Consider the following 27,858-nt stretch of genomic DNA (forward strand, 5'->3'; position numbering starts at 1 on the left):
AAGTTTGCTTGGAAACATTTCTGGTTCTTGCATTCACATGTTGCTTGACATGAAATGAATCACTTAACACAGGAGTCATGTGAAGTCTATTTTACCCACCCACGCAGGGGCAGGTGCTGCCACAGGAATGGAGGGGATGCGTTTGCTGAGAGCGAAGCGAGCGCTTTGCTTCTTGCTGCAGTTGCATGTGCAGTTCCAAACAACTGCTGCATAATTACAGGGCTAATGACTGCTTTTCATCTGGCTGCAGCCTGTCCCAGGTGGGCCTTCGGAGCGGGCTGCTCGGAGGAGTGTCAGTGTGTGAAGGAGCACACGCTGGAGTGCAGCACCAGGAACGGCTCCTGCACCTGCAAGCCTGGTTATCACGGCAAGAGGTGTCAGAAAGGTACCCTAGAAAGCCAGATTCCCCATATCTGCTTGTTCTTTTCTCCTAGTAATTTCTCGTTCTTCTGCCCATCTGTTTTGTTTGGCTGCTGCTACTGATGTATTCATATTCTACTGGTTATTTGGTGTGGGGTTTTTTAGCCCTGTTAGCACAGGGTCGTAGGAACGTCAAGGGGAGTGCAGCTTAAGAATGCAGGAGTTTTACCCTGATAAAACAGCAACAGAAATCCACAAACCAAATTCTAATACAGCCCTGAATAATGAAGATTGTGGGAGTTTTCATTTTTGTTCTTTGCTTTTTCCACGCAGACAGTAAATAAGTGTCAAACCCCATGTTTTGTGGCAGCAGCGTGATTTGTAAGCAGGTTCAGTAACGCTGCTTTTCCTTCAGATTTGCAGCCCTTTGAATTCAAACTTATTCTTTGTAGTTTTTGGGGGGTAGTTCAAAGAGAATTGTATTCCACATTCATGTTTGCATGTCTCAGTAGCCCTTTCCAGACAGCAATGGAGTAAAGCAATAGAGATTCTTCCCTGGGCAGACAGGAACATGTCAGATTGATGGTACTAGTTCTGGGGCTTTGGTAGAGAACAATAGTGACAATATTTCATATTTTTAGCATTCTGGGTAATGGGCAGTTCTGGCAGGGAGCATCCCTTGCCCAGCACTGCCTCTGCACCAAGGCAGAGAGCAGCAGAATGTACAGACATGTAAGAGAACTCTGTAATGGCTATAATTGAATATATCCTGAAGTATTCTAATTGAATAAGTTACAAGTTAATTAAGTACTCTGCCACTCTGTTTCTGACTTGTATATAAGCAGAAACCTCTGTGAAATGTCCACACAAATGTTTATTAAGTATTTACATTTTGTTATCACCACCTCTTAAAACATACATTACTTTATGTTTTTAGTTCAGTTTTCTTAACTCTTTCTTTTTCTTATACGTGTTCTCTGTCTACTTCCATTTCCAGAGTGCACATCTGGCTTTTATGGAGCTGGGTGCAAACTGAGATGCAACTGTCCTCCTGATATTTTGTGTGATCCTGAGACAGGAGTCTGCAAACATCCATGTCCACCTGGCTTTCATGGAGAAAAATGCCATTTATGTAGGTACTCACTGCATGTTTCCCTGGGAGATGCACTTTGGATGGGAAAGATTATTCAGGAAACTTTCGTTCAGATATAGAAGTTGCAAATAAAAGGGCACATTTGTTGTTGATACGAGCTGACAGTTCCCCACTGAAACCAAACTGATATTTGGAGCCTGGCAAATGCTGCCTCCCTCTGCTTGCAAAGGTTGAGGCACAAGGCTGAGGCCAGTTATTAAAACTAGCATTTGTGCAGGGAACTATAGTTGCTTTTAAAGCTTCAGGCACAGAATTTTCCAGAGCTCTGTTGCAGTTACAGACCATGGGTTGCTGAGATGCTGATGCTAATATTGATCACTCTTACCAGTTCAGCTCAGTTTAAAATTGGTGGTGGTGGTGCCTCCTAATGTCTTCAAAATGCTTCCTAATCGGGTCTTTGGGTTTCTTTCACCCAGCTTGTCAGCCTGGGAGCTTTGGGGTGAACTGCAGGCAGAGGTGCAACTGTGGAGGAGCACCGTGTGATCCGAAGACAGGGAAGTGTGTATGTCCAGCTGGCAAGACTGGTGCTACGTGTGAGCAAGGTGTGTGGGACCAGGGTGATAGACATGATAAGAAGTGGAATCACCCTGTATCCCACCCAAACTGCTGCAGTGCAGAGTGCTTCATTTGCAGAATGGGCAAAGGATCAGTCTTGGGGCAGAACAGGTGACATCCACTACGTGGGATTGCTTGGAAAAGAGGGAGTGTGGCTCACTTACCCTGCCCCATCTCTCTGCTCCAGTTAATAATGGTGATTTGCATGCTGGGTTGGGTTTGTACAAGCTGGGCAGAGATGTTGGTGCATTGCAGCAGCTCAGAGTCCCAGAGCAGAGCTTGGGCCTGTGCTGCCACATGCACACAGGGTGTCTCAGGAGCTGTGGAGGAACCTTGGCCAAAGACAGCTGTTGTGGAACCAGCAAGAACCTAGAATGGAGGAAGTAATTAAAAAGGACAGTATTATTGTGGATAATTAAGCAAAGGGATGCAAAAAGTCTCAGAGACACTAAACTACTAAGGAGACATAGGATGCCCCCTGGCCAGTCTCAAAGCTCTGGCTGTCACATACCTGAGGAGCATCTGCTGGACCCAGGTTGTGTCTCACTGCTCCACAGAGCACAGAGGAGGTGGAGCTGTGTGGAGACCTGGGCTCCAGCTCACATCCAGGGCTGTATGACCAGCCTGACCCCCACTCAGCCCAGCAAAAATACAACAGCAGCCCTCCCCTCCTGCAGATTACCATCCTCTGGAGATCTCCTTTGCTGAGTGCAATAATTAATTTTTCAGACACATCCAAATACTCCTGACATTACTGTGCCAGAGACCGAACTGGTAAACAGACACACAGTGATGGAAGTTGGGAGAGAGCCTTTGGGTCTGTCTTTAGCTGAGTTCTCATGTGCTGCAGTGTACTGTGACAAGGCTGTAGGTCTGTACAGACAATATAACAATGCAGCTCAGTTTTACTAGTATTTTTAAATTTTTCTGCAGAAATCTGTAGCTGTCCTGAAGCAGTAAATGGACACCTCGTGTTTTCTTCCTTAGATTGCCCAACTGGCTGGTGGGGACCAGACTGCCAGTCCTCCTGTGAGCCCTGTGCCAATGGGGGACAGTGCAACAGAGAAACTGGAGCCTGTGACTGTGCCCCTGGCTACACTGGGGCATCCTGCTCTGAGGGTAAGTCCTTGCATCAACCTTCCCCATGAAAAGAGAGTCAGACTGAAAATTCAGTTAATGATTTCTACCTTCTTGTTGTTTCATGAGATGCAACGTGCTGATCCAAAACAAAGTGCCCTTCAGCTTCAGGAATTCAGGACATTATTTATGGAAGGGAGATATTGCAGATAAATGCAGATGACCAGCTAAACTGCATCCCAAATGGATGTTATCATTCGACCTAATTTATGGCAAACAGTACTTAGAAGTAAAATGCTTTAAAACCACAACGCTTGCACTGTAATCCTGGCTGCTTGGCACAAGGTTCTGACCAGCTGACCTGTATGGCATCACCTTGGGTTATGTTTGGAGCAACATTCTTTGATGTATATAATTTAGGATCAAATAATAGTGAGGATGAAGGATTAGTATCAGTGCTATCCTTGCAGCCAGAGACCATGGGAATATACTCAAGCAACTGCTTTGTGCTGCTTATCCAGCCTCTGGGTGTTAAAAGGCTGGAGTGTGGCTGTTGTGCTGCACAGACAGGTTCTCAGGGACAGCCCTGCTTTGTGCCAGACCTCAGTGGTGGCATATTTTAATCCTTGTTAGCCACAAAGTGAATTTTAGGGAAGGTTTGCTCAGCAGTTTTTCCTCCTCTGAGCGAGACAGATACACAGAAGTACCCAAAAGTCACTCGAGCTATTCCCACATTACAGGACTTGGCCCCAGCCAACCCAGGGTAAAAATTACAGGTATTTCTTTCATCACTGTTTTGATTTCTGGATGCAACTGAATCATGTTTGGGGAGGGTGAGACGTTGCTGTCTGTTTGGAAAGGTCAACCTATGCCTGACCTAGGTGAAATCACAGTCTGCCCGTCTGTCCTCAGCCTGCCCCCAAGGCTCCTATGGACCAAAGTGCCTGTTGCTGTGCAGCTGTGGCAGCAGTGCCCAGTGTCACCACGTCACTGGAGAGTGCTCCTGTCCCCCGGGCTGGACTGGCCACGACTGCAAACACCGTAAGTCAGGGCACCCGGTACCTCCCAGGGACTCAACTGCACGTGGGAGAACCAGCTCTGTTTGTTCTTAGTCTGTTACAGTTTTTTTTTAATATAGTTTTGTTAATCTTGCTGCCTCTGAAATTGTGTGTTTATGGGTTTGCACAGCCGGGGTGGCTATAATCCTTAATTATCCAGGTTCAAAGCATTGAAATAGATGGCTGATGAAGCGCAAAGTATTGATATAAGCTCTTATTTCAACACTATGGATCCCTTTGCCCAATACCATCTGTCCCGTCAGCTTTTTGACTGACAGACAGTTTTGTTTTTCATTTTCAGCGCAGATTAGATTTGAGATTAATGCTCCATTTTTCATTTTGTTTGGGGGAGATTTATTCAACAAGTGAGTGGCACGTAGAATCGTGTGTCTAAAGGTCACTTTTTAACTTGGGAATATAAATGCTGTGAGAAATTCTGTTCTCTGGAAGAGCACAGCATCCTTCTGTTGACTTTAGCATCACTCACCATATTGGTGGCTGTGTAAGAAAGTAGATTTGCCCTTTTTGGATGGCACCATATAAATGTGAAGCCATCCTGCTTGATTCCTTCCTTTTCCTGTGACACATCTATTCTGCTTGATTCCTTGTGATGCCTCTTGCAAAAAGCCAACAGAACAAAAACCTCTCTCTAAACGTGGTCTTAAACACATAAAATCATTTAAATTAATTACCAGTGTTGACAGCAGTAAGTTTTGGACCTGTCTTCTCAGGCTCTGTACTGAAGACAACTCTGGGAAAATCTGAAGTTTCCACCAGTGTGGGTATTTCAAAAATCAAACCAGCTGGCAGCGTGTAGAGCCGTTGAGATGGCTTTTCATGACTCCAAAGGCTGTCTAAGGAACTGAGAGACCATGGCAAAGAAAAGCTTTTATTTCTATTCAGTATAAGATCTGAGAAAAGTTGTTTTGCAGAGTTGTCTCGGCAAGGCACCTCTTCCAGCAGTTGCAGACTGGAGATGAAACAGATTACCAGCTCCAAAACCTCCAAAACCAGGTTTTTGTTGCTCTAATTGACACTTTCATCTTTATACTCACACGAAAGAGAGGAGATGCCGCAGCGCATTGTCATGGTTGTGTCAGATGTGATTTTGAGAATGAAAGCAAAAAGTTTCTTTAACAAACATTGTGAGAGTTCTCTATAATGTTATTGCATTTCCTAGTATTTTGAAGAAATCATGGAAAGTGCTCCCAAATCCGTCCAGTTTTACCCCTTAACTCTTCTGGTTATGCAGATTTTTGCTAAGTGAGTCAACAGCTGATATTTTATTTCCATGAAATTATGTGCTTGTGGCTGTGGATTGATTGGTATGGATTGACTACCAAGGGTTAGTTTTATGTGGATGGGATACTATGTGCCTACTTTCAGCCGAAATAGTTGAGCAGAAGTTGTCTTTGTTTCCACTGATTTGTGCCCATGCTGCAGCGGAGACCTCGCTCCAGAGCTGCCGCACCGTATCGCGAATTTTCTGCTCTCTCATTTAGAAGTAAAATAACACACAATGTGGGTTTGAAGGTGGTTCCCAATGTAAATCCCACTTTCCCCTGCAGCCTGCGGCAGTGGCCGCTGGGGCCCGCGCTGCGAGAACTCCTGCGCCTGCAGCAACGGCGACGGCGGCTGCGACCCCGTCAGCGGCTCCTGCCTCTGCGAGCCGGGATTCACCGGGACCCGCTGCGAGCACAGTAAGTGCCCACCCCGTCAACACATGGAATCTGCAAACCTGAGCAGCGGAAACTGTGTTTTCCCGCGCTAATTCCCCGCAGGAAGGACCCCCCCCGGGGCTGTGCCGCCCCCGGTCTGCCCAGCGCGTCGCTGCGCTCTCGGGTTTCGTCGGGGTTAGATCCCTTCCTTAATCTGAATTCCAGAAAAGGTTTGTTTCAGGCTTGTTTTGGGCTCAGCAGCTATTTTTAATGTTAAGAACCTCGTGTGAGGGGTAGGACTGATGTATGTTTGCTTTGTGGCGTTAAGGGTTTCCATGTTGGTTTTATTTATTCGGTTTGAGGGCTACACTGTTCCTCCATAAATCTCTTTTTAAGGTCAGGCATACAGAAACACTTCACATGTATATAACATAAGAAAAGTCATGAAGTTTTAGGGTCCTGTGGTTATAAACAACAAAAATGCACACTGGTCTTACCAGATGCCCATGACCTTCACCTTCACCTCCACCAGAGGTCAGTGTTAGAGGTCTTAGGTGTATAAAAACAAGCTTATAGATAATTCCTGATACGTCTCCCCACGTTTCTTCATTTTGTCACTAGTGAGCTCCTTGAAACAGAAGCAATATCTCTATATGTAATACAACTTGTTTTTTTTTTTTTTTCCAATTAATGTACCTATTTTCTTTTTCATTCCGTGCAAGCATTTGGAGTCCACTTCATCTTGTGGCAGTAAGTTGCATGGTTGAGCTGCTATTATTATTATTGATTATATTGATGTTGTTAAACAAAATAAACATTTTATCTATTAGTTTAACAATCTTACAGTAGCACAGATGTAGCTACCAGAGTTTCAGTAGCCTGGGCAGGATTAACTGCTGGTGTCACATGGAAATGTCAAAACAATTAATCTCTAACTGTGACCTAAGACAAAAATGCCTGGAAAGTTGATCTTGCAGCCCTTGTTGCTGTTGGCACAGAGGGAGTGGAAGGCCAATGTGTTGGGAAGACCAGCTCCCAGAGAAAGAGCTGCCAGCTCCACTTCTCCTTCTCCCTTGATCTCTCTCAAAATAGCAGCTTTGCAGACAGAAAGTAGCTAAATAGCTGGTTCTAATCTTGGCTGGCAAGGGAATCAGTGAAGCCATTGCCACTGATGAAACATCTGGCAGTCCCAAAAGTTCTGTCTATGGGGGTTTTTTTGTTTTATTAAGTCTGCTTTTTACCTCACTTGTGTGTGTGTGTGTGTGTGTGTGTGTGTGTATATATATATACATATATATATATAAAATGCATATATATATAGATATGTGTGTGTGTGTGCAAGATTCTGAAAGCCATGATTCTTCCCTAAACATTTTATGCTGCCTTGAAGGTGAGCTCTTTATCCCTGGAGAGCTCCTCTGCTCCCAAGGCATCCCCAGCCTCTCCCTGCGGCTTGGGCTCTTTCCTTTGGCAGGAGCAGGTTCTCTGGAGGGGGTGCCTGGATCTCAACATGCATCACAGCAGCCTGTGCCTGCTCGGGCAGGGGCAGATTCTCTGTGATGGGGACTGTGAAATTGTTTGTGAAGTGTGCTGACCCCTTGTCCTCACCTCAAAAGCCTCAGCTCCCGGCTAAACACCGTCGGTTTGAAGGAAGCTCTGCTGAGAGCCCCACACCTGTGGCTGCTCTGCTGTGTGACTTCCCCTGCAGAGATTCTCTGACTGAAATTTCGAGTGAAAATGCTGAGGAGGATCCAGATTTTAAGGCAGAAGTGCACTTCAGGGTATTTATTTGTAGGACTAGCGTGGGAGGCAGGCAGCACGGGGATCTGCAGCTTTGGGAGCAGGAGGGGATGGAAATGGGGGGACTGAATTTCACCTGTAAGTGCAAACAGTGCATTCAAACATATCCATATTTAAACGATGTCCCATTTTTTGACGATTTTAAAGCAAAGAAATACTTAAAGTACCTTGCTGTTCTCCTGTCTCCTGCCCCAGCTTCTCTGTAAGAGACACAGGTGTTTGCTCCAATTAGGAGAAAGTCACAGCTGCAGGAGCACCCAAATTCACACCAACTCCCATCACTGCCCACCTATGGCACCAAACAGGCAGCACCAAACCCACGCCTTTAGAGAAGAAATGGAATTGTCTTTGAGGACCCTCATTGCTCTCTGTTCTCTGTGATTCTTTCCAGATTGCCTGATAATCACTTCGTTGATGTAAACACTAAAATCATATGCTTCTAGAAGATTATTCTGGCAATAATCTACATAAGTCATTTAGGGGAATAGTCACAAGACCTTCAAAAATTGGTGGAGGCACTGTAATATTTTGTTTAGCCAAGTGCATCTCTGTGTTTCAGCCTGTCCAAAATATCTAATGTGAATTAGGCAACTGGCCCTGTTCTTAATTGATTTTCCTATAATCCTGGAAGAAATTATTTTCTTTCTTAAATGTTTTCTTTCTTCCAATAGCGAGTACCACGCAAAGCTTTTATAACTCCTTACATTAACTGCTGTGGAAATGCAGTTGTTAATCTGTCCCCCAGATGTAATGTTTTCATTTGAATTTTTCAAAGCAGAGCATGAAAATAGAGTGTGCAGCACTCAGTTTGGAGCTTTCCAGAGGAAATCGCCACATTTCATATTTTCTCCAGCTTTCTGGGGAAAGAGGATTTGCAGGAAAACAGAGGAGCTTCTCCCCTCCCAGTTGATGAAGTCCCAGAGGAGATATGCACATAAGCAACTCCAGACCAGTGGGCAAAGTGTTATCAGGCAGACCCTGTGAATTTTCAGGCTTTGCAACTAGAAGATGTTAGTGTTCTTTGCAGAATTTAGCCTTTCTACACCGTGGTGTTTTCCTTAAAATAGATCTTAAAACCAGCCCAGCTTACCTAGACCCCAAGGAGAACACCTAATCCCCTCAGTTTCAAGCCCTTTACCATTACGCCTTGATTCTTCTTTTGGAAACATTTAAGATTTCCCCTGTATCTAAAAACTCCCTGTTGACCCCTGATCTGCTGCAGCACTAACCCCTCCCGTGGCTGTGGTTCCTGTGCTGCAGGGTGCCCCGAGGGAAGCTTTGGCCAGGGCTGTGAGCAGAGCTGTCAGTGCCAGAACGGAGCTGCCTGCGACCACGTCAGCGGAGCCTGCGCCTGCACAGCGGGCTGGACGGGAACCTTCTGTGAAAAAGGTACTGTTGCTCCCTCTGGTCCCTTTTGGGTTTATGCAGAGGTTATAGTTTGTTGTTTTTTTTTTTTTATTCAGGGAGCAGATTTTAAAATTGACAGTGTCAGATTTAGATAAAGCATTGAACTTCCTTGGAAGCCAACACTGAAATGAGATCTTCCATCCTAACTCAGCAAAGCATCTTGCTTAGAGATATGCATAAGGGCCTTGATATATCGCATCTTTGTGGAGACTCTTTTAAAGCAGAGTCCTACTATTTAAGCTCTGAGCAGGAAGATTCTTGTTCAGCCTTACACTTGCTTGTTTCTAGTGCCTCCCTGAAACGATTCAGAGAAAAGCATGGATATGTGCATCATCCCAGTGGAACTCTTTAACAACAGATATACTTTTAAACTTTACAAATCCAAAAGATCACCTCCTATCACATAGTCATTTGGTAAAGTGTTGGACTGGATTTCTTAACTACATTATTAAGTCAGTCTGTGGCATCACCAAAGTGGCTGTTGAGCTGCATCATTATGCAGGTCATAAAAAATGCAACAGAAACAGCATATAGTCACTCATGCACTCTGAAACTTATTTAAGTATAAAGGATTGAAGATTCTATGAATTATGATCCTTAAACCACAGTTGTTTTGCTTAGAAAGCAGCTTTATCAGCCAGTTGACAATGGCAGCGTTAGAGCCACAGTAGAAGGAAGTGGCAGCACTTGCAGGCAGCTGCTGCCCTCTCATGGGAAGGGAGATGCTCCACAGCCTGACCAGGCATATAGCAAAGCACCTGCTGGCTTGTGTTCACATATTGGTTGTTGTTTCCCTCTCATTTTTACCAGGAATTAATATAGAAAATAAATATTCTTTCCAAGGCTCTGCTGCAAACAATGCCTTGTAATTTATGGTACCTCCATTATGTCCCTTTTTTTAATATGATTTAGTTGAACTCTGATTTCCTAAATCTATTAATTTTTTTTTTAATTTTTATTTTTTATTGGAAAAACAAAGCATTCATCTGTGCTGTTGTGTAAATCTGTTCGTTCCAGCAGGAATCATAATGGAGACAAAGAAACTAAATATCCTTTGCCAAAATAGGTGTGAGAAATATGATGTCTATAGGGGGGGAAAAAAAACAAACACAGCTCTCACCTTCCAGATCAGTTATGTTGGACATTTTTATCTTTCTTAATTCCTGAAAGAAGATTGTGGAGGGGAGAGTGGAATTTAGAACTTACTGTTGGTAAAACACTGTTTTCTACGTGTTTTCTCTCAAGCAGGCAGGGTGCTTGATCCGGACTGACCCGAGTTACCTTTTTACATAAAACATTCCAGCCAGAACAGTTTGGCTGCTTCCAAAAGACGGCGAGGGAGGAGAACGTGTGGGTGGTTTGCCCTTGGTAGAACCTTTTTTGGCACCTTTTCTCTGAGGAGCTGCCGCGCTTCTGTTTCTGGTGCCTGGGAGACTGGCAGGGTTTCCTTCTGGCAGGGATGTGCTTTTTGCCGTCCTCTTGGCAATCCACCCACGCTGGCCAGGCTCTGTGCCTCCCAGGCACGAATTTAGGGACTGAGACCCAGCACTGCGGTGTTGCCTCGGACTTTTCACGTCCTGCTGGTGCCTCATCCCACAGCTGGGAAGGACTTTTCCATCGTCACAGAAGTGTCAAGACTGAGACTTTTGCAGCCTTCGAAGTTCAAAGCCCTAGGAGAAGGCAGTCCCTTACAAAATCTAATATTGGCTCATATGAATAATTGGTATCACCCCTGCACAGTGAGGGTGTTTGAACCTGCAGTCATTGCTTCTGGGATTTTGCATTGGGGAAGCAATGTGGGATCGAGATTCAGGGTGGAACTGCAGAAGTCCCAAAATTTGCCTTTGGGTTTTCTGGGATTGGTTTTCATTTCTTCAGGTGGGAGCAAAGTGCTCCTGTTCCTTTTCATTAATTTATGACCTTCAGTATGAAGTAGGGCTTCACAGGTTAGCCTTTCAGTCCCTGTTGGAAAACACCACCTCAGTGGCCGTTTCCAAGTTCTTTATTTGCCACAAATTTCCATAATCTCTTATTTATTAGAATGGTTAATGTAATTTTAGTCCTTCCCAAGTCTCAGCCTACATATATCACCTGTCAGTAATAGAGATAATAGCCAAACACCCCTCCATCATCATCATCATCATTTTCCGGCACAAGACAGTTTCCCAGCTCACCCAGAGCAGGAGATACCTTTGCTCCAGGCTGCTGTTTCATGAGACCTCGCTGTGAATTATTTGGGAGGTGACTGAACTTCTGTGCCCTCAGCCACAGGAAGCTGCCAAAAGACCTCATGCTCTTCAGAGTGCTTTTGTCTGTCCACCAGCATCTCAGTTCAGCTCTGCTCTGAGTCACCTTTGATCAGCTGCCCTTCATCTGGTGGCGTTCAGTGGTACTGCTGCCCCTGCAGTGGTGCTGTGGTCACATAGAATAATGATGGGTAAGAATAAAGCTATTGAGACACTTCCTGAAAGAAAATCAGGCATTGCTGAAAGTGGTACGTGCCTGCTGCATCTTTCACCCCTTCTCAATCCTTTGTGAAAATGAACCTGGTGAATCTTTTCAAATCTGTTTCAAAGGAGTTGCAAAATGAGCAGAACTGTTTCAGTTGCAAAATAGGTAACATTTGCAAATAAGACTGAAAACAAAATAATCTACAAAGAAATGTGTTCGGTCTGTAGGAACAATCTAGGAAAGGCTTCCTTTGAATTTTCTTGAAAGCAGTGACACAAAAAAGAACACCAATGAAATAATATATGTTTCTTCACAAGGTCTTGCATTACCAAAGGAAAATAAATCATTTTTGGTAGATGCCATTAGCAATGCCACTAGATACCTTCCTTATCTGGGTGGAGAATGTTACTTGCTTAGGGACAAGGTACCAGAGGCACAGATGGAGTTCTGGCTGTTCCTGAACTGAAGCAGCAATTAATCCACATTGCTGGGCAAAGGCAAGGGTCATGGCAAAGATGGTTTTGTAAAGTCCTTTCTCTCTCCTGTTCCATCACAGATAACACAAGTAGCAGCTTCTCCAGAAAAGATGCTTCTGTATTCACCCACTGCTGAGGGCCTTTGGTTTTAATGTACTTACAGCTAAACAGGCAAGAGGGGGGGGGGAAATAAATCAAAAAATCCCAACTCCAAAACCAATCTTTATTGTGATAATTAGGTAAATATATAAATTCATACTTCAACTAAATGTAAACATTTGACATGCAGGAGGCCTGAGCCATGGGCTCCTGATGTCAGGCAGCTCAGCACAGCCAGAGGAATCCAGGTGTGCCTCCCTTCCCCAGCCACACTCCAAGATCTGCCAGAAATATGCCAAGCCAGCAGAGTCACCCTGCCCTGAACCGGGGCTGCTCCTGTTTGGGGAGGCAATTGTTATAATTGTTTTAATTCTGTGAAGTGCTGAGCATCTGCTGCTCCCGCTTTGAAGGTTGGGGTTGCCTTCACTGCTCTGTAATTTTGTTTAATTCCATTCCCTGCTGCTGCCTGGTATGTGCTGTGTGACCCAAGGCCGTGTCCAGTTATGGGATCAGGCCAACACCAGAATTATCCAGTTCGCTGGTTCATCTCCCCAAATGCCAGACAATTAGTTCACTAACTGGAGGCAGCAGGAGTCTTGGGCCATTCCTACAGAATATGTATTAATTGATGCATTAGTAACAGCAACATATTTTCCTTGTTGGGCACAGCACTTGGCTTTTGCATCTCAGCTGCTGATCAGCGCTGCCACAGGACGGACAGACTGGACTTCTCCCTTGAGATTTCAGCTGTTAATCATTGTCAGAAGATAGCCCAGCAAGATTGCTGTTTTAGTAAGATAAAAAGGAAAAATAAATACTGTGCATGTCGAGGAACAGCTTACAAGGCTGTGTAGTCCCTCTGTTAAACAAAGAACTTTGTCAGGCTTTGAAGTCAGTGAGGGTTCAGCAGGAGAAGCCTGTCCTTGTCTGCTGAAGCAGAATAAATAGGGACAGAAAGATTAAACCACACACGGGTGGCTCATCCTTACAACTTGCTAACAGCTCTCTCCCAGTGCAGTTTGAGCAGAGGCTGATGGATGCATTATGGTGTTACACTGGTATGAAGCTCTTTTCCATTTTCCTGAGGCAGGACAAGCTTGGGAAGGGTGGGAAAACTGAAGTCTTTCTGGACAGGGCAAAGGGAAGAGCAGCCTTTTGATTTTGAGTAGATGAAACAATGGTTTGTAGTCACAAGCTAAGCAGAAGCTCTGAGAGTAGAGGAGCTAAAGCAGATGCTCAGTGTGTTACACTGCTGCTGTCACTGGATGAAGGTCAGGTTTGCCTCTGGCTATGGATATGGAATTCCCCCACCTCGTAGCCAAAGCAGACAGCTCACTGCTGGAGGACAGAGCTTGCATCCATGGAAAAGGCAGGATGAGCAGACTGAGACGAAAAACCTGGGCATGGAGAAGACACAGGGCAAGAAAAACGACAAAAAAGAGTCCAACGGTGAAAGATGCACATGGATAACTCCCTGGAAGCGTTCAAGGCCAGGTTGGACGGGGCTTGGAGCAACCTGGTCTAGTGGAAGGTGTCCCTGCCCATGGCAGGGGGATTGGAATGAGATGATCTTTAAGGTCCTTTCCAACCTAAATCATTCTGTGATGATACCAGTGTTATTCTGACCTGGTTGAGGGCTGTGAAATTAGTGTGGAGGGCTGTTGGGTAGTGTATGTGATGAAAATTGTCAAAAGACTCAGTTGGAAGACAGTTGTTCTGATTTCATCATAGAAGTGTGAGGATTTGGTTTTAAATATAAGCTTATATTGACAAGGATGACAAAGAGATAAGGTTTATTGAATAACTTATGCTTATCTCATGAGCAGGATAATTCCTGAGACTGATTCAGGGGTTCTGGGGAAAGAGTGACACACAATTTTGTGTCTACAGATTTATTATCACTTAGTGTGACATAAATATAAATCTACTTATATAAGCTAGACAGACACAGATATATGCAGAGATGTTAAATAAAGCTATTTTAATTTTTTAAAAAACTCTACATAGCAGCCTTAGCATTCTTGGAGTGAAACATTTAGCTATGCTGTGGCCCACAGACAAGTACCAATGCTTATTTTCACTGCTTTCAGCACTGGTAAAGATATAAATTGAATCCATGGTGCTGCTCTTCCTTACATCTCCCAGATGTAGGTATATGGAGCTCCTTCAGCTCCCTGGAGTTGTTTTGCTACATTTCATTCATCTTGGTTTTCTCTATTCATTCACTTTGCCAGTTTTTCATTTCAGCACTGAACTGCACCACTGCAGCTGATGTTCGCTGTAAAAAATCTTCAGGAAAGTGTCAGGACAGTAAATGGGAGCAGAAGTTTTGCATTTCCAAAGGGAGGGAGATCAGCAGGGATGGCCCTGGAGTCTCGCATTGTGTTGAATGATTTCTTTTTTCCTCTGTTTGTTATAGAAGCACAAGTACCAGCTTGTGTGAACCCAGCTCTGTTCTCTGACTTGTTTTATGGCTTTTCAATACTCTCAGCCGTGTTTTTCAGTGCAGAAATCCATTGCTTATGTAAAAGGGTCACGTTTTTTCCAAGATGCTTTTAGCAGAACTGTGCAGGCTCAGCCCCTTGAAGCAACTTTGGTTGTTAAGCGTCTGCGCAAAGATGAGCTGGAGTTCACGCAGAAAAACCGAACAGGAACTGGGCTAAAAATGAATGTTTTGCGTTTGCAGCTTGTCCAGAAGGATTCTTTGGGCTTGACTGCCACCAGGTGTGCAAGTGCCAGAATGCTGCTGGCTGTGACCACGTCCTGGGCACGTGCCGCTGCCTGCCGGGCTGGCTGGGAGAGACCTGCGAGCAGCGTAAGTACATCCCAAACTCCCCCAGTGCTGGCATGGGCTTGCCCTGGGAATGCAGGATGACCTGCCGGGGTCACAGAGTTTTAGCTGGGTCGCATTCCTTTCCAAAGATGCCAAAAAAGGGAACAATTTTTGGTGGCTGCGGAAACCGTCAGCAGAATTTTTTTTATTTTTTTTTTTCCGGCTGCTGTTGGCACTCGTCAAACATGATAAGCATCAGGTTTTAAATAGCAGAGCTGTCTCCTGCCATATGACAACCCCCTGCTTTTTATTTTTGTGTGACGTGGAGAGATGAAATGTTGTGTATCTGTTTCTGGCGTATCCCATCTAATTATCAATTATAAAGTGACAGATTGCAAATGCACAAAGTGGAAAAACCAGAGCTGGGACTGTTTTGTTGTTTGAGGGTGGCAAAATAGGTTTTTAACTAGTTATTAGAAAAGTTATTTGTTTTAAAACAAATGTCAGCTTCCTAGATGTTCACAGGTATGGATTATCCCACACTCTTAAAGCTAATAAGGTGTTTGTGTGTATGTAAATATAACATTGTCTCTTCTGAGAAATTTTTCACTACGTTTCATGGGAAATTATATTTTTTTCATTAGCTACATGACTTTACATATAGAAACACTGAGCCCATTTGCAAAGTTTAGCAAATATTTGGGATTTTTTAAGATCAAATATGTGGGCTTTTTTAAGATATTCAGGTTATAGCCTCTCAGCTTCCTTGTTTCACTTTAGGATGATGTCATGGTCTAAACTTCCTTTTGAAAATACAACTGCTGTCTGCAGGACCGTGGGGTAGAGCCGGGCTCCAGAGCAGTTCCACAAGGAGCCAACTCTGACTGTGAACACTTCTTTAAACCCTGGGTAGTGGTTTTCTGCAATAGAGAATTGGTTTAATTTACAAAAAAAAGAGAGAAATGTTGCTTTTATTGAAGCAATTCTATTCTCCAGCCCTATGCCACCTTATCAGCAGCCCTGTTTGAGGGCAGCACTTGCTCTCCGTAATATTTTTCCCTTATTTGCCTACACCATGCGACACAACCCATCTTCTCCTGCAGAATCCCCTGCTCTTGTGATTTACAGGTGGGTCAGTGCTGCTGAATCTTTCCAGGTTTTAGACATTTCTGCCAACATCTCACCATTGCAGTCCTTTTTGCCTCCTCATGCCCCCCGTAGGAACACTTGGCTCTCCATCACCCACCACCTGAAGATGCTGGTGGTAACACGCCCTGTGGCTGTAGTTTAATGGGCTGACCACAACATAAATTCAGAACAAGAGTCGTTTGGCCATCCCACAGAGCAGAAAAGGTGCTGCTGAGCAGGTGTGATGAGCCACAGCTTTGCAGTGTGTCACCTCACCCCTTCCCTGCTCCTTTCCTTGCATTAGGGATGGGAAGCTTTGTTACATATTTCATTAAAATCAATTAAGAAATGCAGCTCTTTGTCCATGGCCTCCTCTGCCCCCTCCCCTACTCACATTAGGAAAAAAAACCCTATTTATTCTCTTGTGCCTGAGCCACTGGAGCTTTGTACTGGTTGATTCATTCCTTGCGCTGGTGAAGATGCCAAAGCCTCCGAGGTCCCTGTAAGTAAAAGAGTGAGGTCAGTGAACGGTGCAGAGTGAAACCAACCCTCTTTTCTCTTAGCTAAGTGGGGAACCTTCATTTTGATTTTACGACTGTGCCTCATCCAGAGCTGCTCAGGGTGAGGCAGCCAGGGGTGGGAGGCAGCCCACACCACTCCTCATCCTCACCGGGTGTTTAATATTCACCTTGCTGGTTCCTGGGACCAGCTCTGGCAGCTGGAAGGACAGCACTCGTGTGGAAGTAATCAGATTGCAGGCAATGTGCTGGAGGATATTGAGGAATAATTTTGGCATCATGGGATTTGAATTGATCTTAAGCCAGCCATGCAGTGCATTTTATTCTCTGCTATCTAATTATGGGCAATACAGACAGTGATGCCTTTTGTTGAAGCTGCCTAATGCTTTCCATTACCAGACCGTGGTTTTCAGTTTGTTTGAAAATGAATTATGTTAAACTGGGATGAAATCTGCCAAGCAAGCTCTTTTTTTTTTTTTTTTTTTTTTTTTTTTTTTTTTTTTTTTTTTTTTTTTTTTTTTTTTTTTTTTTTTTTTTTTTTTTTTTTTTTTTTTTTTTTTTTTTTTTTTTTTTTTTTTTTTTTTTTTTTTTTAATAAGCTGCTTCATTGAGTGTTGCGATGCCTCAGTGATACAGAAGTGAGGATCTGATATTTGGCATTTCTTCAGGACAGAGGTGTAACCTTCCTTTCTGTATACTCCATCCCTGGAAGTGTTTGAGGCCAGATTGGATGAGGTCCTGAGCAACCTGATTTAGTGAGTGGCATCACTGTTCATGGCAGGGGAGTTGGAAACTAGATGATCTTTATGGTCCCTTCCACCCCAAACCATTCTGTGATTCTATACAAACTCATTCAGAGTTTGCAGTCTTAAAAAAAACCAACCCAAACCTCCAGGAATCTCATGCTGAATGTGGTATGTAGAAGCCAAACACAATTAAACATCTGAATTTTGCCCTAATCCTACCAATACTAAAAATACCTCTTTTTTGGAGCTGTTTGGGCTCAGCAGAATCTTCAAAAAAGGGGCTCTCTGTGGTAAAAAAAAAAGAAACCACATTGGTCTGAAAAATAAACAAGTACAGAAAGATTGGTTCTGCCAGAGGCACTGATAACAGAGGTTTGACATTTCGTGGCATGTGAACACTTGATTTTGCAAATTCCCCATTCTTTTAAAGCCAGTGCTTCATTTTGTGGTGAGTGATCCACAGGAGCTGGATAAAAACAAAGCTTCTGGACACCCTGTAGGACATTAGTGCCCATCATTTCCCTGTGCTTCTGGGCACTTTGGGTGGCTTTCGACTTCCAATCTGGAAGAAAATCTCCAGTTTCATATATTCCTTGCTCTGTATGCAAAAATGGGATTTTAAAGACTGCAAACAATTGTTGGAACTTCATGTAATAGCTTCAGTATATAATTTATTTCCTTAATATTTGGAAAAGTACTTTGATAATCAGGATTGTCCCACCAAGAAGCAAAAAGCATTTGTTTTCACCCAATAGAATAATCAAAATTTTCTTCTCTAGAAATTTTTGCTTTCTTACCAGAAGTTTCACTGGAACACTCTTTTATCTTCTCAATAAGTGTAACAAGAGCTCTGCAAATATACTCCAAAAACCTCACACAAACCACTGGTAACCAGTCAGGGGACCTGGTGATGAGCTGGTTTTTCCTTTGGCTTGGTTATGCTCTGGTCTGTATTGTGGAAATATTTAGTTCTGCTCCCAAAATCGAGCCAGAGCTCTGTAGGATGGGCTGAACTTTTCACTTGGCAACCAAGCTTCATTTGCAGAGCAAACTTTTAGCTGTGATGGGACTGAGCTCCTTCTCTTTCTTGTGGTTTCAATGTGAATGAGGTCCAAGTGATGACAAAAATGAACACTGTTGAAAAGAAGTCCTGGGAGAAATGGTGTCTGAGAAAGAGGCTGGGAGGCTGGAAGTCTTCAGATGGGAAGAAAAGGGCTGAGAATGTATCAGATGCTGTCAACCAAGTTCACCTCTGAGACCAAGATGGTTTCACACCTCCCTTCTGTTCCCAGGCACATGTCCTCCTGCAACACTGACACCCTCGAAGGTATAAAGGTTTGGGTCTGAGCCTGGGAGATGTCACATCCAGCAAGTGCAGGACACTCTCCTGGATTAGGGATCTGGGCTTTTTTTGCCTCTCCAGTGCATGCCAGAAGTGCTGCAGGGATGAGAGACTTTGGCAGCTTTGTCCAAGTGCAGGACAACCCCTGCAAGACAGGACAAAAACCATCCAAGGGGGTGATCCAGCTCCATCAAGTCGCTTTGTACTTTTTTGGGGTGATATCTGAAGAAAATAGAGTAGCAGTATCATCTGTTTTCCACCATTTAAAGCTCTCCAAATCTCCAAAGCAGTGGGGACTGCAGGAATTTTATCACTGCCATTTTTCACAGGCAGCAGCGCTGAAAGCAGAGCTGCGGCGAGCGTGCGCTTGCGAGATGGCTGCGTTAAGTTCCCACCTGGGAGCCAGCTGCTTAACCAAACTCACTGAAAATATCACCCCTCTCTGACCAAAGAACGAGAGCCTGGGTGAGCGAAGGCATCCAGCTGTGAAAAATGAACACTGGAAACAATGAAGTTGTCAGGTCTCTTACCAGGATGCAAATAAATACCCGGGCTGTCAGGCGGGTGGTTCTGCTGGACCATTAGTTTAGCACAAAGACATTCCGCAGGGCAGGGGCTGACAGCTGATCCATCACCCCAGCCGTCCAGCCCTTCCATAAAAACCTCTTCAGAATGTGCCATGATACATATTTTTATGCCACATTATTGTGCTAGGCTCTCATAAGATACATTATCTCTAGACTGCAAGTGTTGCTGAGCAATTTCATTTTATGTGATCCTAATTTGCGGAATTGTTTCAAAACACCCTTTGCAGTTGTGCTGGCAGACGCTGTGGTGGACTTGGCAGTGCTGAGTTAACATTTGGACTTAATGATCTTAAAGGTCTTTTCAAACCTTGCTTTATCTAGTGTCAGGTTAATAAATGGTTTTATATATATGTATATATATATTTTTCTGGGAATGGTGGAGTCACCATCCCTTGAAGTGTTCAAAAAAATGAGTAGATGTGGCATTCTGTGATTTGGTTTAATGAGCATGGTGGTATTAGGCCAAAGGCTGGACTTGATCTTGCAATTCTTTTCCATTCTCAATGATTTTATGATTATATATGGTCTTAGGCACCCTCGTGATGAGAAAAGTGTGTCATCAGAAGACAATTCCAATCTGATTTCCCTGGGGCTGGATTGTATCTCAGGTTTGCTCTGTGCAGTGCCTCCTTTGGTGCTTCCTGACAGGGTTTTGTGGAATTCTCTCATTGCAGCCTGCCAGGGGAACAGCTACGGGCCAGGCTGCAACAACACTTGTCACTGTCACAACGGAGCGCTCTGTCATCACGTCACCGGGACATGCCTTTGCAGCCCGGGCTGGAAAGGAGCCACCTGCCAAGAAGGTACAGTTGGAAATTCAACCCCCTGAAGACAGATTTTAGGAGGGAAAGAAATAAAACACCTGCTTGGGGGAAGCTCATTGGCATTTTAACTATCAGCTCATTGCCCTGTGTCGTCACTGGTTCTGCATCCGCAATGACGTGATGGATCCATTAAATAGATCCACGGCACCATTGCAGTGGTGTAGGAGCTCAGTGTGTGCACGGGGCAGAGGGGGCTGAAACAGCCATAAACTGGAAAGAGAGATGATTTGGAGGGCTGATGAAGGGAGAAAAGGTCTCCATAAAACTCCGAGTTATGACACTGAAGTGAAGCTCTGTTTCTTTTCTGTGGCTGATTTACCATCCCATTTGCCCAACTGATCCTCATCGTTACTGTGCACTGTTCCAGACGTGGGCTAAATCCAGGACATGTGAAAGGCATTGAGCCTGGGCAAGTGGACCCATACATGGGACTCAAACACAAGCCCAGCTCCACAGAGCCTCAAGAAAAGAGGTTGGCAAAGAAAGGCTGCACTGCAGCTTGTGTGACCTCATCCTCTGCATCTCACCCGCTGCAAAGTCTGTCCATCCCCGCTGCAGAAGGCTCCTTGTTCTGTGCCTTCCCTGTACTGTCAGCAGTGCCATGGAGCTGGGAATGCTGCTGTGGATGCTGCTGGGTGAGCTGTGGTTTGGTGTCAGCACCTTCACTCAGTGGCCTTCAGCAAAGGACTGTCGGGGAAAGGCAATGCTTTTGCTGAGTGAGAACTCACTCCTATTGCCATCCTAGAGAGGTGTCACTCTGGCACGTGACAGAGGTTTGGGATTTTTTGTACCAAAAAAAAGTAGAGTCTGTCCATCTGGTTGTGATGGGAATTAATACAAACTTGCTAAATTAAAATCAGTTAAACTGTGAAATATTGTCAGCCAGCTGTGGGGAGCAGAATTAATTAGAGAAAGGAGATGTGATTTTAAGAGAAATGTACGAAGACATTCTGAAAAGAGGGGAATCAATAACTTCCCTCCTTGGTGTTGAGAAAGCTGGTGGGAATCAGGGGGTGTTTTTTGTTGGTACAAACAGGAAATCTCAAGGTCATTTGGTGGGTCACAGCTAATTCACTTCATCCACTCTGTTATTCCCAGACCAGTTTTACGCTGAGCAATTCCTTATCGACCATGTCTCCCTTTCTACTTGGTTGTACCTCCCACAGCATCTTCCAGGGCGAGAAGGGGTGTGAGCTGGGAAAGGGTGGTGTTTAACCTGCATCCTTCTCCTGCACTTCCTAACGGAGGGTTTTGTGCTGCCTCCCCTTCCCAGCCTGCCCTCCCGGATGGTACGGGGCCAGCTGCCTCCAGCGCTGCGTCTGCCACGGCCAGGCCACGTGTGACAGGGTGACAGGAGAGTGCCAGTGTCCCCAGGGCTGGACAGGGACAGCCTGTGAGCTGGGTGAGTCTCATCTCCCATCCCTCCAGCGCCTCCGTTGCTCTGCTGGGAAATTCAGTTGTGGTGGATTCTGTTTTGAGACAACATGGGAAAAAAAAAAGAGGAGGCAGAGGGATGGAGAGCACTAGGTATGGAGAGGCTGAAAAAATTGGGGTTATTTAGTCAGAGATGAGAAGACTGAAGGGAGACATGATTTTGGCACTTGAATGTACAGTGGTGCTAGAAACTTGTTCAATAGACGAGAAAAACGGACAGGGAAAATAGGTAATGACCTTCATTTGAGGAGAAAAAAGTATTAAATCCTCCAAGAGGAAAATTACTTATTTCTAAGGAATTTTTTTAAGGGAGACTTCAAAATCTCTGTCACTGAAGGCTTTTAAGACCAGTTTAGGTGGCTCACTGTCTTGCAGAGGCATAAGTTTGTTCCTCCTGGAGCTCCCCTAGCCTGGCCCTCTGTCAATCTCCCCCATCTCATTTCAGAGTGTGGGGATGGGCAACATGGAGAGGGCTGTGAGCAGAACTGCAGCTGCCACCACGGGGTGTGTGACCAGCCCTTGGGGAAATGCATCTGTCGTGCCGGCTGGACTGGGGACCACTGCGATGTTGGTAAGGGAACTCCTTCTACAGATGCTTGATTTTAAAAAGCAACCATTTCTGCCTCCACAGTATGAAGTTCCTTTCTCTGCTTTAGATATAAGGAAGAACACATAGAAGGAAGTTAAAAAATGTGAGGACAATTTACCAGATCAACCACCTACTGCTGAGTCTCTGTGGGTCGTGGAGGGGAGCTCAGCAAAATAGATCGTGATGGTTCAGGTTTACAGATCTTGCATTTGACAAAGATCCAGATCCAGATTTGACAAAGCCCTTTGGCATGTTTAGAGCCACCTGAATCCCTGAAAGAGGGATGAAATCTGATGTGCAGTAGATACCAGGTGACTTGAAATGTGCTTCCAGCTTGGTCACTGAGGTGCTGTGGTTTTTGCAAGACATGAGCAGTTTTCTGACATCTCTAGTGCTGAGGACTCTCAAAGCCCTGGCCAACAGCATGGCCTTTAAAGCCTTGGCAGTTGCCACCTTTCCTTTCTGCAGGCCTCACCTTCTCTTTGATTCTTTGCACTGGGAGGTGGAAGCAGTATGTGGACAGAGCATGTTTTCTCTCTTCAGCTTTCTTTGTGCACAGTTGTGACAAATCAAATGGCATCACCATCTCTGTACCTGGATTAATACTCCAGACTATGACTAAGGTTTTGTAAGCTTTCCCGTGTGGACTCACTAACAGCCAGCACTAAATGCTTTTGAAATTTTTTAATATCTTCTCTTTCACTGATATTTTCCGGCCATGCCCTCTGCTAAATATACATCACCACGGGCAAGGATGATATTGGCTGATTACTACCAGTGGTGGGTGCTGTCCATGCAGCAGGTAGAGCTGGTGCTCTCTCTCCTCCCCCCCAGCCTGCCCCCCGGGGTTTTTCGGGAAGCGGTGCGAGGAGCGGTGTGACTGCGTGCACGGCTTGTCCTGCCACCACCAAACCGGAGCGTGTCACTGCCAGAAGGGATGGCGAGGGAGGCACTGCGACAAACGTGAGTGAAGGAAGGCAGTTCAGGTTGGTGCGCATGTTCCTCCCAAATCCAGGGCTGGTGGAGGGGTATTTTCCCTCCCACCTTGTTCCACGGGGTCGGTCTGGAGGCGCTCACGTGGGCGGGGGCAGCGGGTCCACTCGAGCGGGGTGGCTTTGTCCCGTGCTGCCCTGTGCCCTGAGGAGGGTTGGTGTCACCCTTTGCAGCGTGTTTGCCCGGCCGGTTTGGCACGGGCTGTGCCCAGCGGTGCCGCTGTCCCCCTGGCAGTCCCTGCCACCACCTGACGGGCGCCTGCGGTTGTCCCCCTGGATTCACCGGCCACGGCTGCGAGAAAAGTAAGTTGGTTCTTGTAAAAATGCAAAGGCTTCCCGGGGAAATTGATTAAGAAATTAATTTCTTCGGTGCAGCCCTGATGATATAATGCCTGAAGAGGGAGGAGACAACAGCCTGATGGCAGGGAGGATGGCCAAGGGCTGCTTGTCCCTCACCTGGCTCTGAGCTCTGTGCCAGGCACAATTTTGGCTGATGGGGTTTGCCCTCTCTGGGTTTGCAGCTCTTGGAGCAGGTGAGGACTAAACTCGACCCAAATAGGCTGAGGAGGTGCTGGTGGAGCCCAGCTCCTGCCTGCAGCCATAGCTGTGCTGTCAGTAAAGCAGCAGCTCAGGTTTCTGTTGTCCCCATGAGAGACCGTCTGTTCCTGCTCTCAGAGCTCATGGAAAGGGCGTTATCTGGTTTTTCTTCAGCATGGAGTTTTTCCTCCAGAGCTGTCTTTGGAAGCAGGCTCCTGCTCTGACCCCAGCTGCAGCACCCTGACTTTGTTCCTTCTTACAAAGCTTTGCCCAAGCCCTGCTTCAGCAAAAGGAAAAACAGCAATAAATAAGAATTGAAAGAATTGACATCAGTATCCTGTATCCTCCCCTAAAGGACTCTAAATCCTGACCCATAGCCAGGGCAACTTAATGGAAGTCAGAGCTAAGAATTACATGTGGAAGGTCCAAACCTGTAGGCAATGTGGCTGTCAACAGGCAGAACGAAACCTCTGGAGATGTTGATGCCGCAGCCGCTTTGCAAGTTTAAACTCTCCGCAAAAGGTAGAATGTCTTTATCCACATGGCCTTGTCCCTTGGGAATTATACTGTTATTTTAGTCAATTTTGCCTGACATTTCCCTATGATTTTTTTTCTGGTGACAAGAAAATTGTATCTGGCCCTTGACAGTTGGGCACAAATTGACTGAACAAAACAAAATCAAGCAGTCAAGTAACCCCCAAGTAAATGTAATAAATCCAAAGTCCCGGAGGAGAGCGTCGTTCCATAGGCAGGGATTTTATTTAATAAATTTGAGCTCGCTCTTTGTTTGAGTGCTATATTTACCAAGACAAATTTAATTTACTGGTTTACGTTTCTTCTTCCCAAAGCTTGTCCACCGGGCACGTATGGGAGGAACTGTGACGGAGTGTGTGAGTGCTCTGCCGAGAACCAGGAATGTCACCCTGTGACTGGAGAATGCTCCTGCACCCCGGGGTACCACGGGGCCCACTGCCACCTCCGTGAGTATCTTTGGGGGCTGCTGCCTTTTGGAGAGAGGACTGAGTCATGTAGGGAGCATGTGCTGGTGCTTTTGAGTTCCCCTGTTCAGTACCTTCAGCGCTGACTGAGAGAAATAGAGGGGTTTATGTATATCTGTATATAAAAGTAAATTTTAATGTAAGGAGTTAGAGTATAAGAAGTAAGCATATTAATTTACAATAGTAAAAGTGTCTGTATTATTGCAAGGGATTAATTTTGAAATATGTATTTTAAAAATTTTAATTGAAAAATGAAATTAATTCAATATTTAAATTAACATTTTAAACTCCCAGATATATTAGGTAAATTCTTTCCAGTTTCATGCCACACTAAAGAATATAAATATATTCTCTGCATTTAGACACTCCCACCTTTAGCTACACCTGGATACTGAGTAGCTCTTTCATTTCCAAATGCCAAGTCCAAAACACTTCCCGAAATCTCTGCGTGCTCAAGTAAGGACAAATGGTTATGAGAAAACAACAAGCTGCAATTGGCAATAAATCTGAGTGATTCATAAAGTCCCTTCAGTTGCAGGGCCTTCTGAGGAACAATCAAATTAAACCAACTGTTACTCTGGATTGAAAAATGGTGACTAGTGTAGAGGACAAAATGCCAACTGGCCCAACGCTCCATCATAAAAAATATTCCCAGATCCACATAACTCATGCTGATATTTTAGGACATCTGTAAAGTTGTTTCTGGTGGAATGTGGCGGCTGATGAGAAACACATACCAAAGTAGCCAATAAAGGAGACAGTTAATTACCTTTTTATTTACAACTTTAATTTTGTTTTTACTCCATGGCTTGTAATAGTCTCATTTTGAGAGGAAAAAAAAAAAGAGGGGGGAAAAAAAAACTGTTGTCTTTCGAGCTCAGCCTTTCTCTCTTTGGCAAGCTCTGATTTTCCTTTTCTTAGGAATCTGGCGTGGCCCTGGTTTAATTGTCTTTTTTGGGTGACAGTTTGTATACAAAAGCCAGCTGTAACATGTGCAGCTCTAGTAAGGGTTAAACTTAGAAGTAGGAAAGAAGTTCATTTTAGACATTGGCTTTTGTAGTACCATCATGTCATCGCAAGCTATTCTTTCAAATATAAATTATTAATAAAATAGAAAGGATTGATTCAATCTCCCTTTGTACATCAGTTTTTGCTGTAAGTGAGATCGAAGTCTGGCCTTCAGCGCTGAGGCTGGAGCCATCTGGATCCATTATACATTAGATTAGAATAAATGTTATAGTAGAGCAGTAGTGGAGATCAACTATTTAACAGTATTGTTTTAAAAGATTTAATCATGGTCTGCCTATTACTTTTATGTAGCAATCCCTCAGGACTCTCTGTTTGTGTAGCACTAAATCTAAGTTATAAATTATGGTAAATGTCTTCGAACTTGCTTTAGTCCTTAAGATTTCATTTCAGAATTTTAAAATTAAAAACATTAACAATGACACTGAAGTTCTGATATAAAAGATATAAAAAGATTCATTGCAAAATGAAATCCGCGTTTTGCTGCATTCAGAGGGAATTTTGCCTTGGATTTCTATGTAGCTGGGATTAAACCTACTGAGTATGAGACAAGAGACTTCGTGGTGTTGCGCTCTCTGAGATTCCAAAATTCCACAGTGCCTTGCACAGCAAATTCTCACTTAAATACAGGCTTGTTAAACGTTTACTGGAGAAATAATGGAATGGTGGAGGTTCATAAAGAGAGAACTTCCTATTCTCCCCTGTACACCTCTGAGCATTGCATAGACAGACACGAAAATGGAAGGAAAACAGTTAATTGTGAGTTATTTTTAGGTTGTGGTCAGTGCAGGGAGAGATTGTGGGCCTGATTCTAAAGCGACTGACTGAAAACCAAGGATAGCTAGCGTGACTTTGGTGGGAATACTCGATGTTCCCGCTGTCCTCACTACAGGGAGAACTGGGGCTGCTCCAGGATGAAGAAGCTTTCAATAGAATATTAAAACCAGTACAGGGAGCCGCTCCCAAACAAGTGAAATGGGCTTCAGTCCAGTCAACATGTGGTTGGATGCTGCTGGAAACAGTTTCTGGCAACTGTTGCTATATTTATAGTACTTTGAAAAAAAGGTTGAAGAAAGTATCTATAAAAGGTGTAGTTGGCTGGGAAAGTCAAATTTCCAGGAGCCAAGAGCAACGAGGCTTTCATGTTCTCGAATTTTGGAGTGAAGAGCTGAAACAGTCTCTTGGCAGGATTCAGAGGAAGCAGACAAATTAGCAATAAGGTTCCCATCACTTGTCCATAACTTGGTGAATGGGAATATCTACTTGGGTGAAATGAGTAAAAAGCAGTAAGTGGTGACGTTGACTGGGCTGGAGACACCCAGAGCCAGAAAGATCTCACCAGCTTCACCTCCAGGCTGTAGGTAACAGGATGTGTCAGAAGGGATTGTTTGACAATGCAGTTAAAAACACTGGTCAGAAAAGCCTCAGAGTCTGCAACTGGTATGAAAAGATTTGGGAGCTCTTGGTCATGGCAAACTGGCTGAAACCAGAAGGAAAAAAATTGGGAAGCGAGGTGGAAATCTGGCTGCCACTCTTTTGTTAGCAGAAAAACATGAGTCAGAAGCACAGGAAACTGTTAAATTTGAAAACATCTCTATGAGATAAAGAAGTAAAGACACGTGGCAGTGAGAGAATAACCCTCTTTAGAAAGGCAGAACCTACTGAAATGGTAGAACACAGTGGAAATTGCCCCTGCTGTCTGCACTGAAATAATTCTGCAAAGTAGTAACAGATGAGGTGGCCTTGTTAATAAATATGTGCACGTTGCAGTGGCTGAGCTTGACCTGCTTGTGCTGCCCCTTCTTGAACTGAAATACAGATGATGCTGCAAGAGTAAATAAATTGGTAAGGGTTGATAGGGGGAGGGGGAGGAATTACTGCTTTCCTTTCGGTGATGGAGCATCTATCACTGGTCTGGAGCTGAGGAACAACTCTAGAAGCTTTGCCAAGGAGAAGCAACATGTTTGGGAGTGTGGGAAACAAAATTAAAGAAAAAGAGAAAAGCCAAATGATGACCAAAAGGAAACAGAAAAGGAGAAGAGTAGAGTCCAATTAAATCATTGAATCTGGGTGTACTCTTAACTTCATGTTTTGTGGGAATGAATTAGATGTTGCAGGGCTTACCCCTCGATGCCAGGGTTTGCACATGAATTTGTGTGCTGACAGATGGAAACACTGATGACAGAGTATTCACTGAGAAGAGTTCATGGTTGAGAAGGGCTGGGGAGAGTATCTGTATGTTGTAAAAGTGTATATCTGTTTAGTCCTGAT

The 27,858-nt window shown here is 44.5% G+C and overlaps 1 protein-coding gene across 1 annotated transcript in view; it reads left to right on the forward strand.

Annotated features, from left to right (window-relative positions):
- Window positions 1–27,858, forward strand: part of LOC114063687 (multiple epidermal growth factor-like domains protein 6) — a 192,362-nt gene that overhangs the window by 150,103 nt on the left and 14,401 nt on the right. Inside the window, exons 17-30 of the mRNA XM_027896137.1 lie at window positions 251–385; window positions 1,358–1,492; window positions 1,930–2,055; window positions 3,056–3,187; window positions 4,058–4,186; window positions 5,772–5,903; window positions 8,922–9,050; window positions 14,781–14,909; window positions 19,862–19,990; window positions 21,285–21,413; window positions 21,891–22,016; window positions 22,869–22,997; window positions 23,201–23,329; window positions 24,412–24,543. Coding sequence (XP_027751938.1) covers window positions 251–385; window positions 1,358–1,492; window positions 1,930–2,055; window positions 3,056–3,187; window positions 4,058–4,186; window positions 5,772–5,903; window positions 8,922–9,050; window positions 14,781–14,909; window positions 19,862–19,990; window positions 21,285–21,413; window positions 21,891–22,016; window positions 22,869–22,997; window positions 23,201–23,329; window positions 24,412–24,543 — 1,821 coding nt within the window. The remainder of the gene's footprint in view (window positions 1–250; window positions 386–1,357; window positions 1,493–1,929; window positions 2,056–3,055; window positions 3,188–4,057; window positions 4,187–5,771; window positions 5,904–8,921; window positions 9,051–14,780; window positions 14,910–19,861; window positions 19,991–21,284; window positions 21,414–21,890; window positions 22,017–22,868; window positions 22,998–23,200; window positions 23,330–24,411; window positions 24,544–27,858) is intronic.

The sequence above is a fragment of the Empidonax traillii genome, unplaced genomic scaffold (assembly GCF_003031625.1).
Source record: "Empidonax traillii isolate 1590-97213 ecotype Southwest subspecies unplaced genomic scaffold, ASM303162v1 scaffold482:size1200881, whole genome shotgun sequence".
Lineage (NCBI taxonomy): Eukaryota > Metazoa > Chordata > Aves > Passeriformes > Tyrannidae > Empidonax > Empidonax traillii.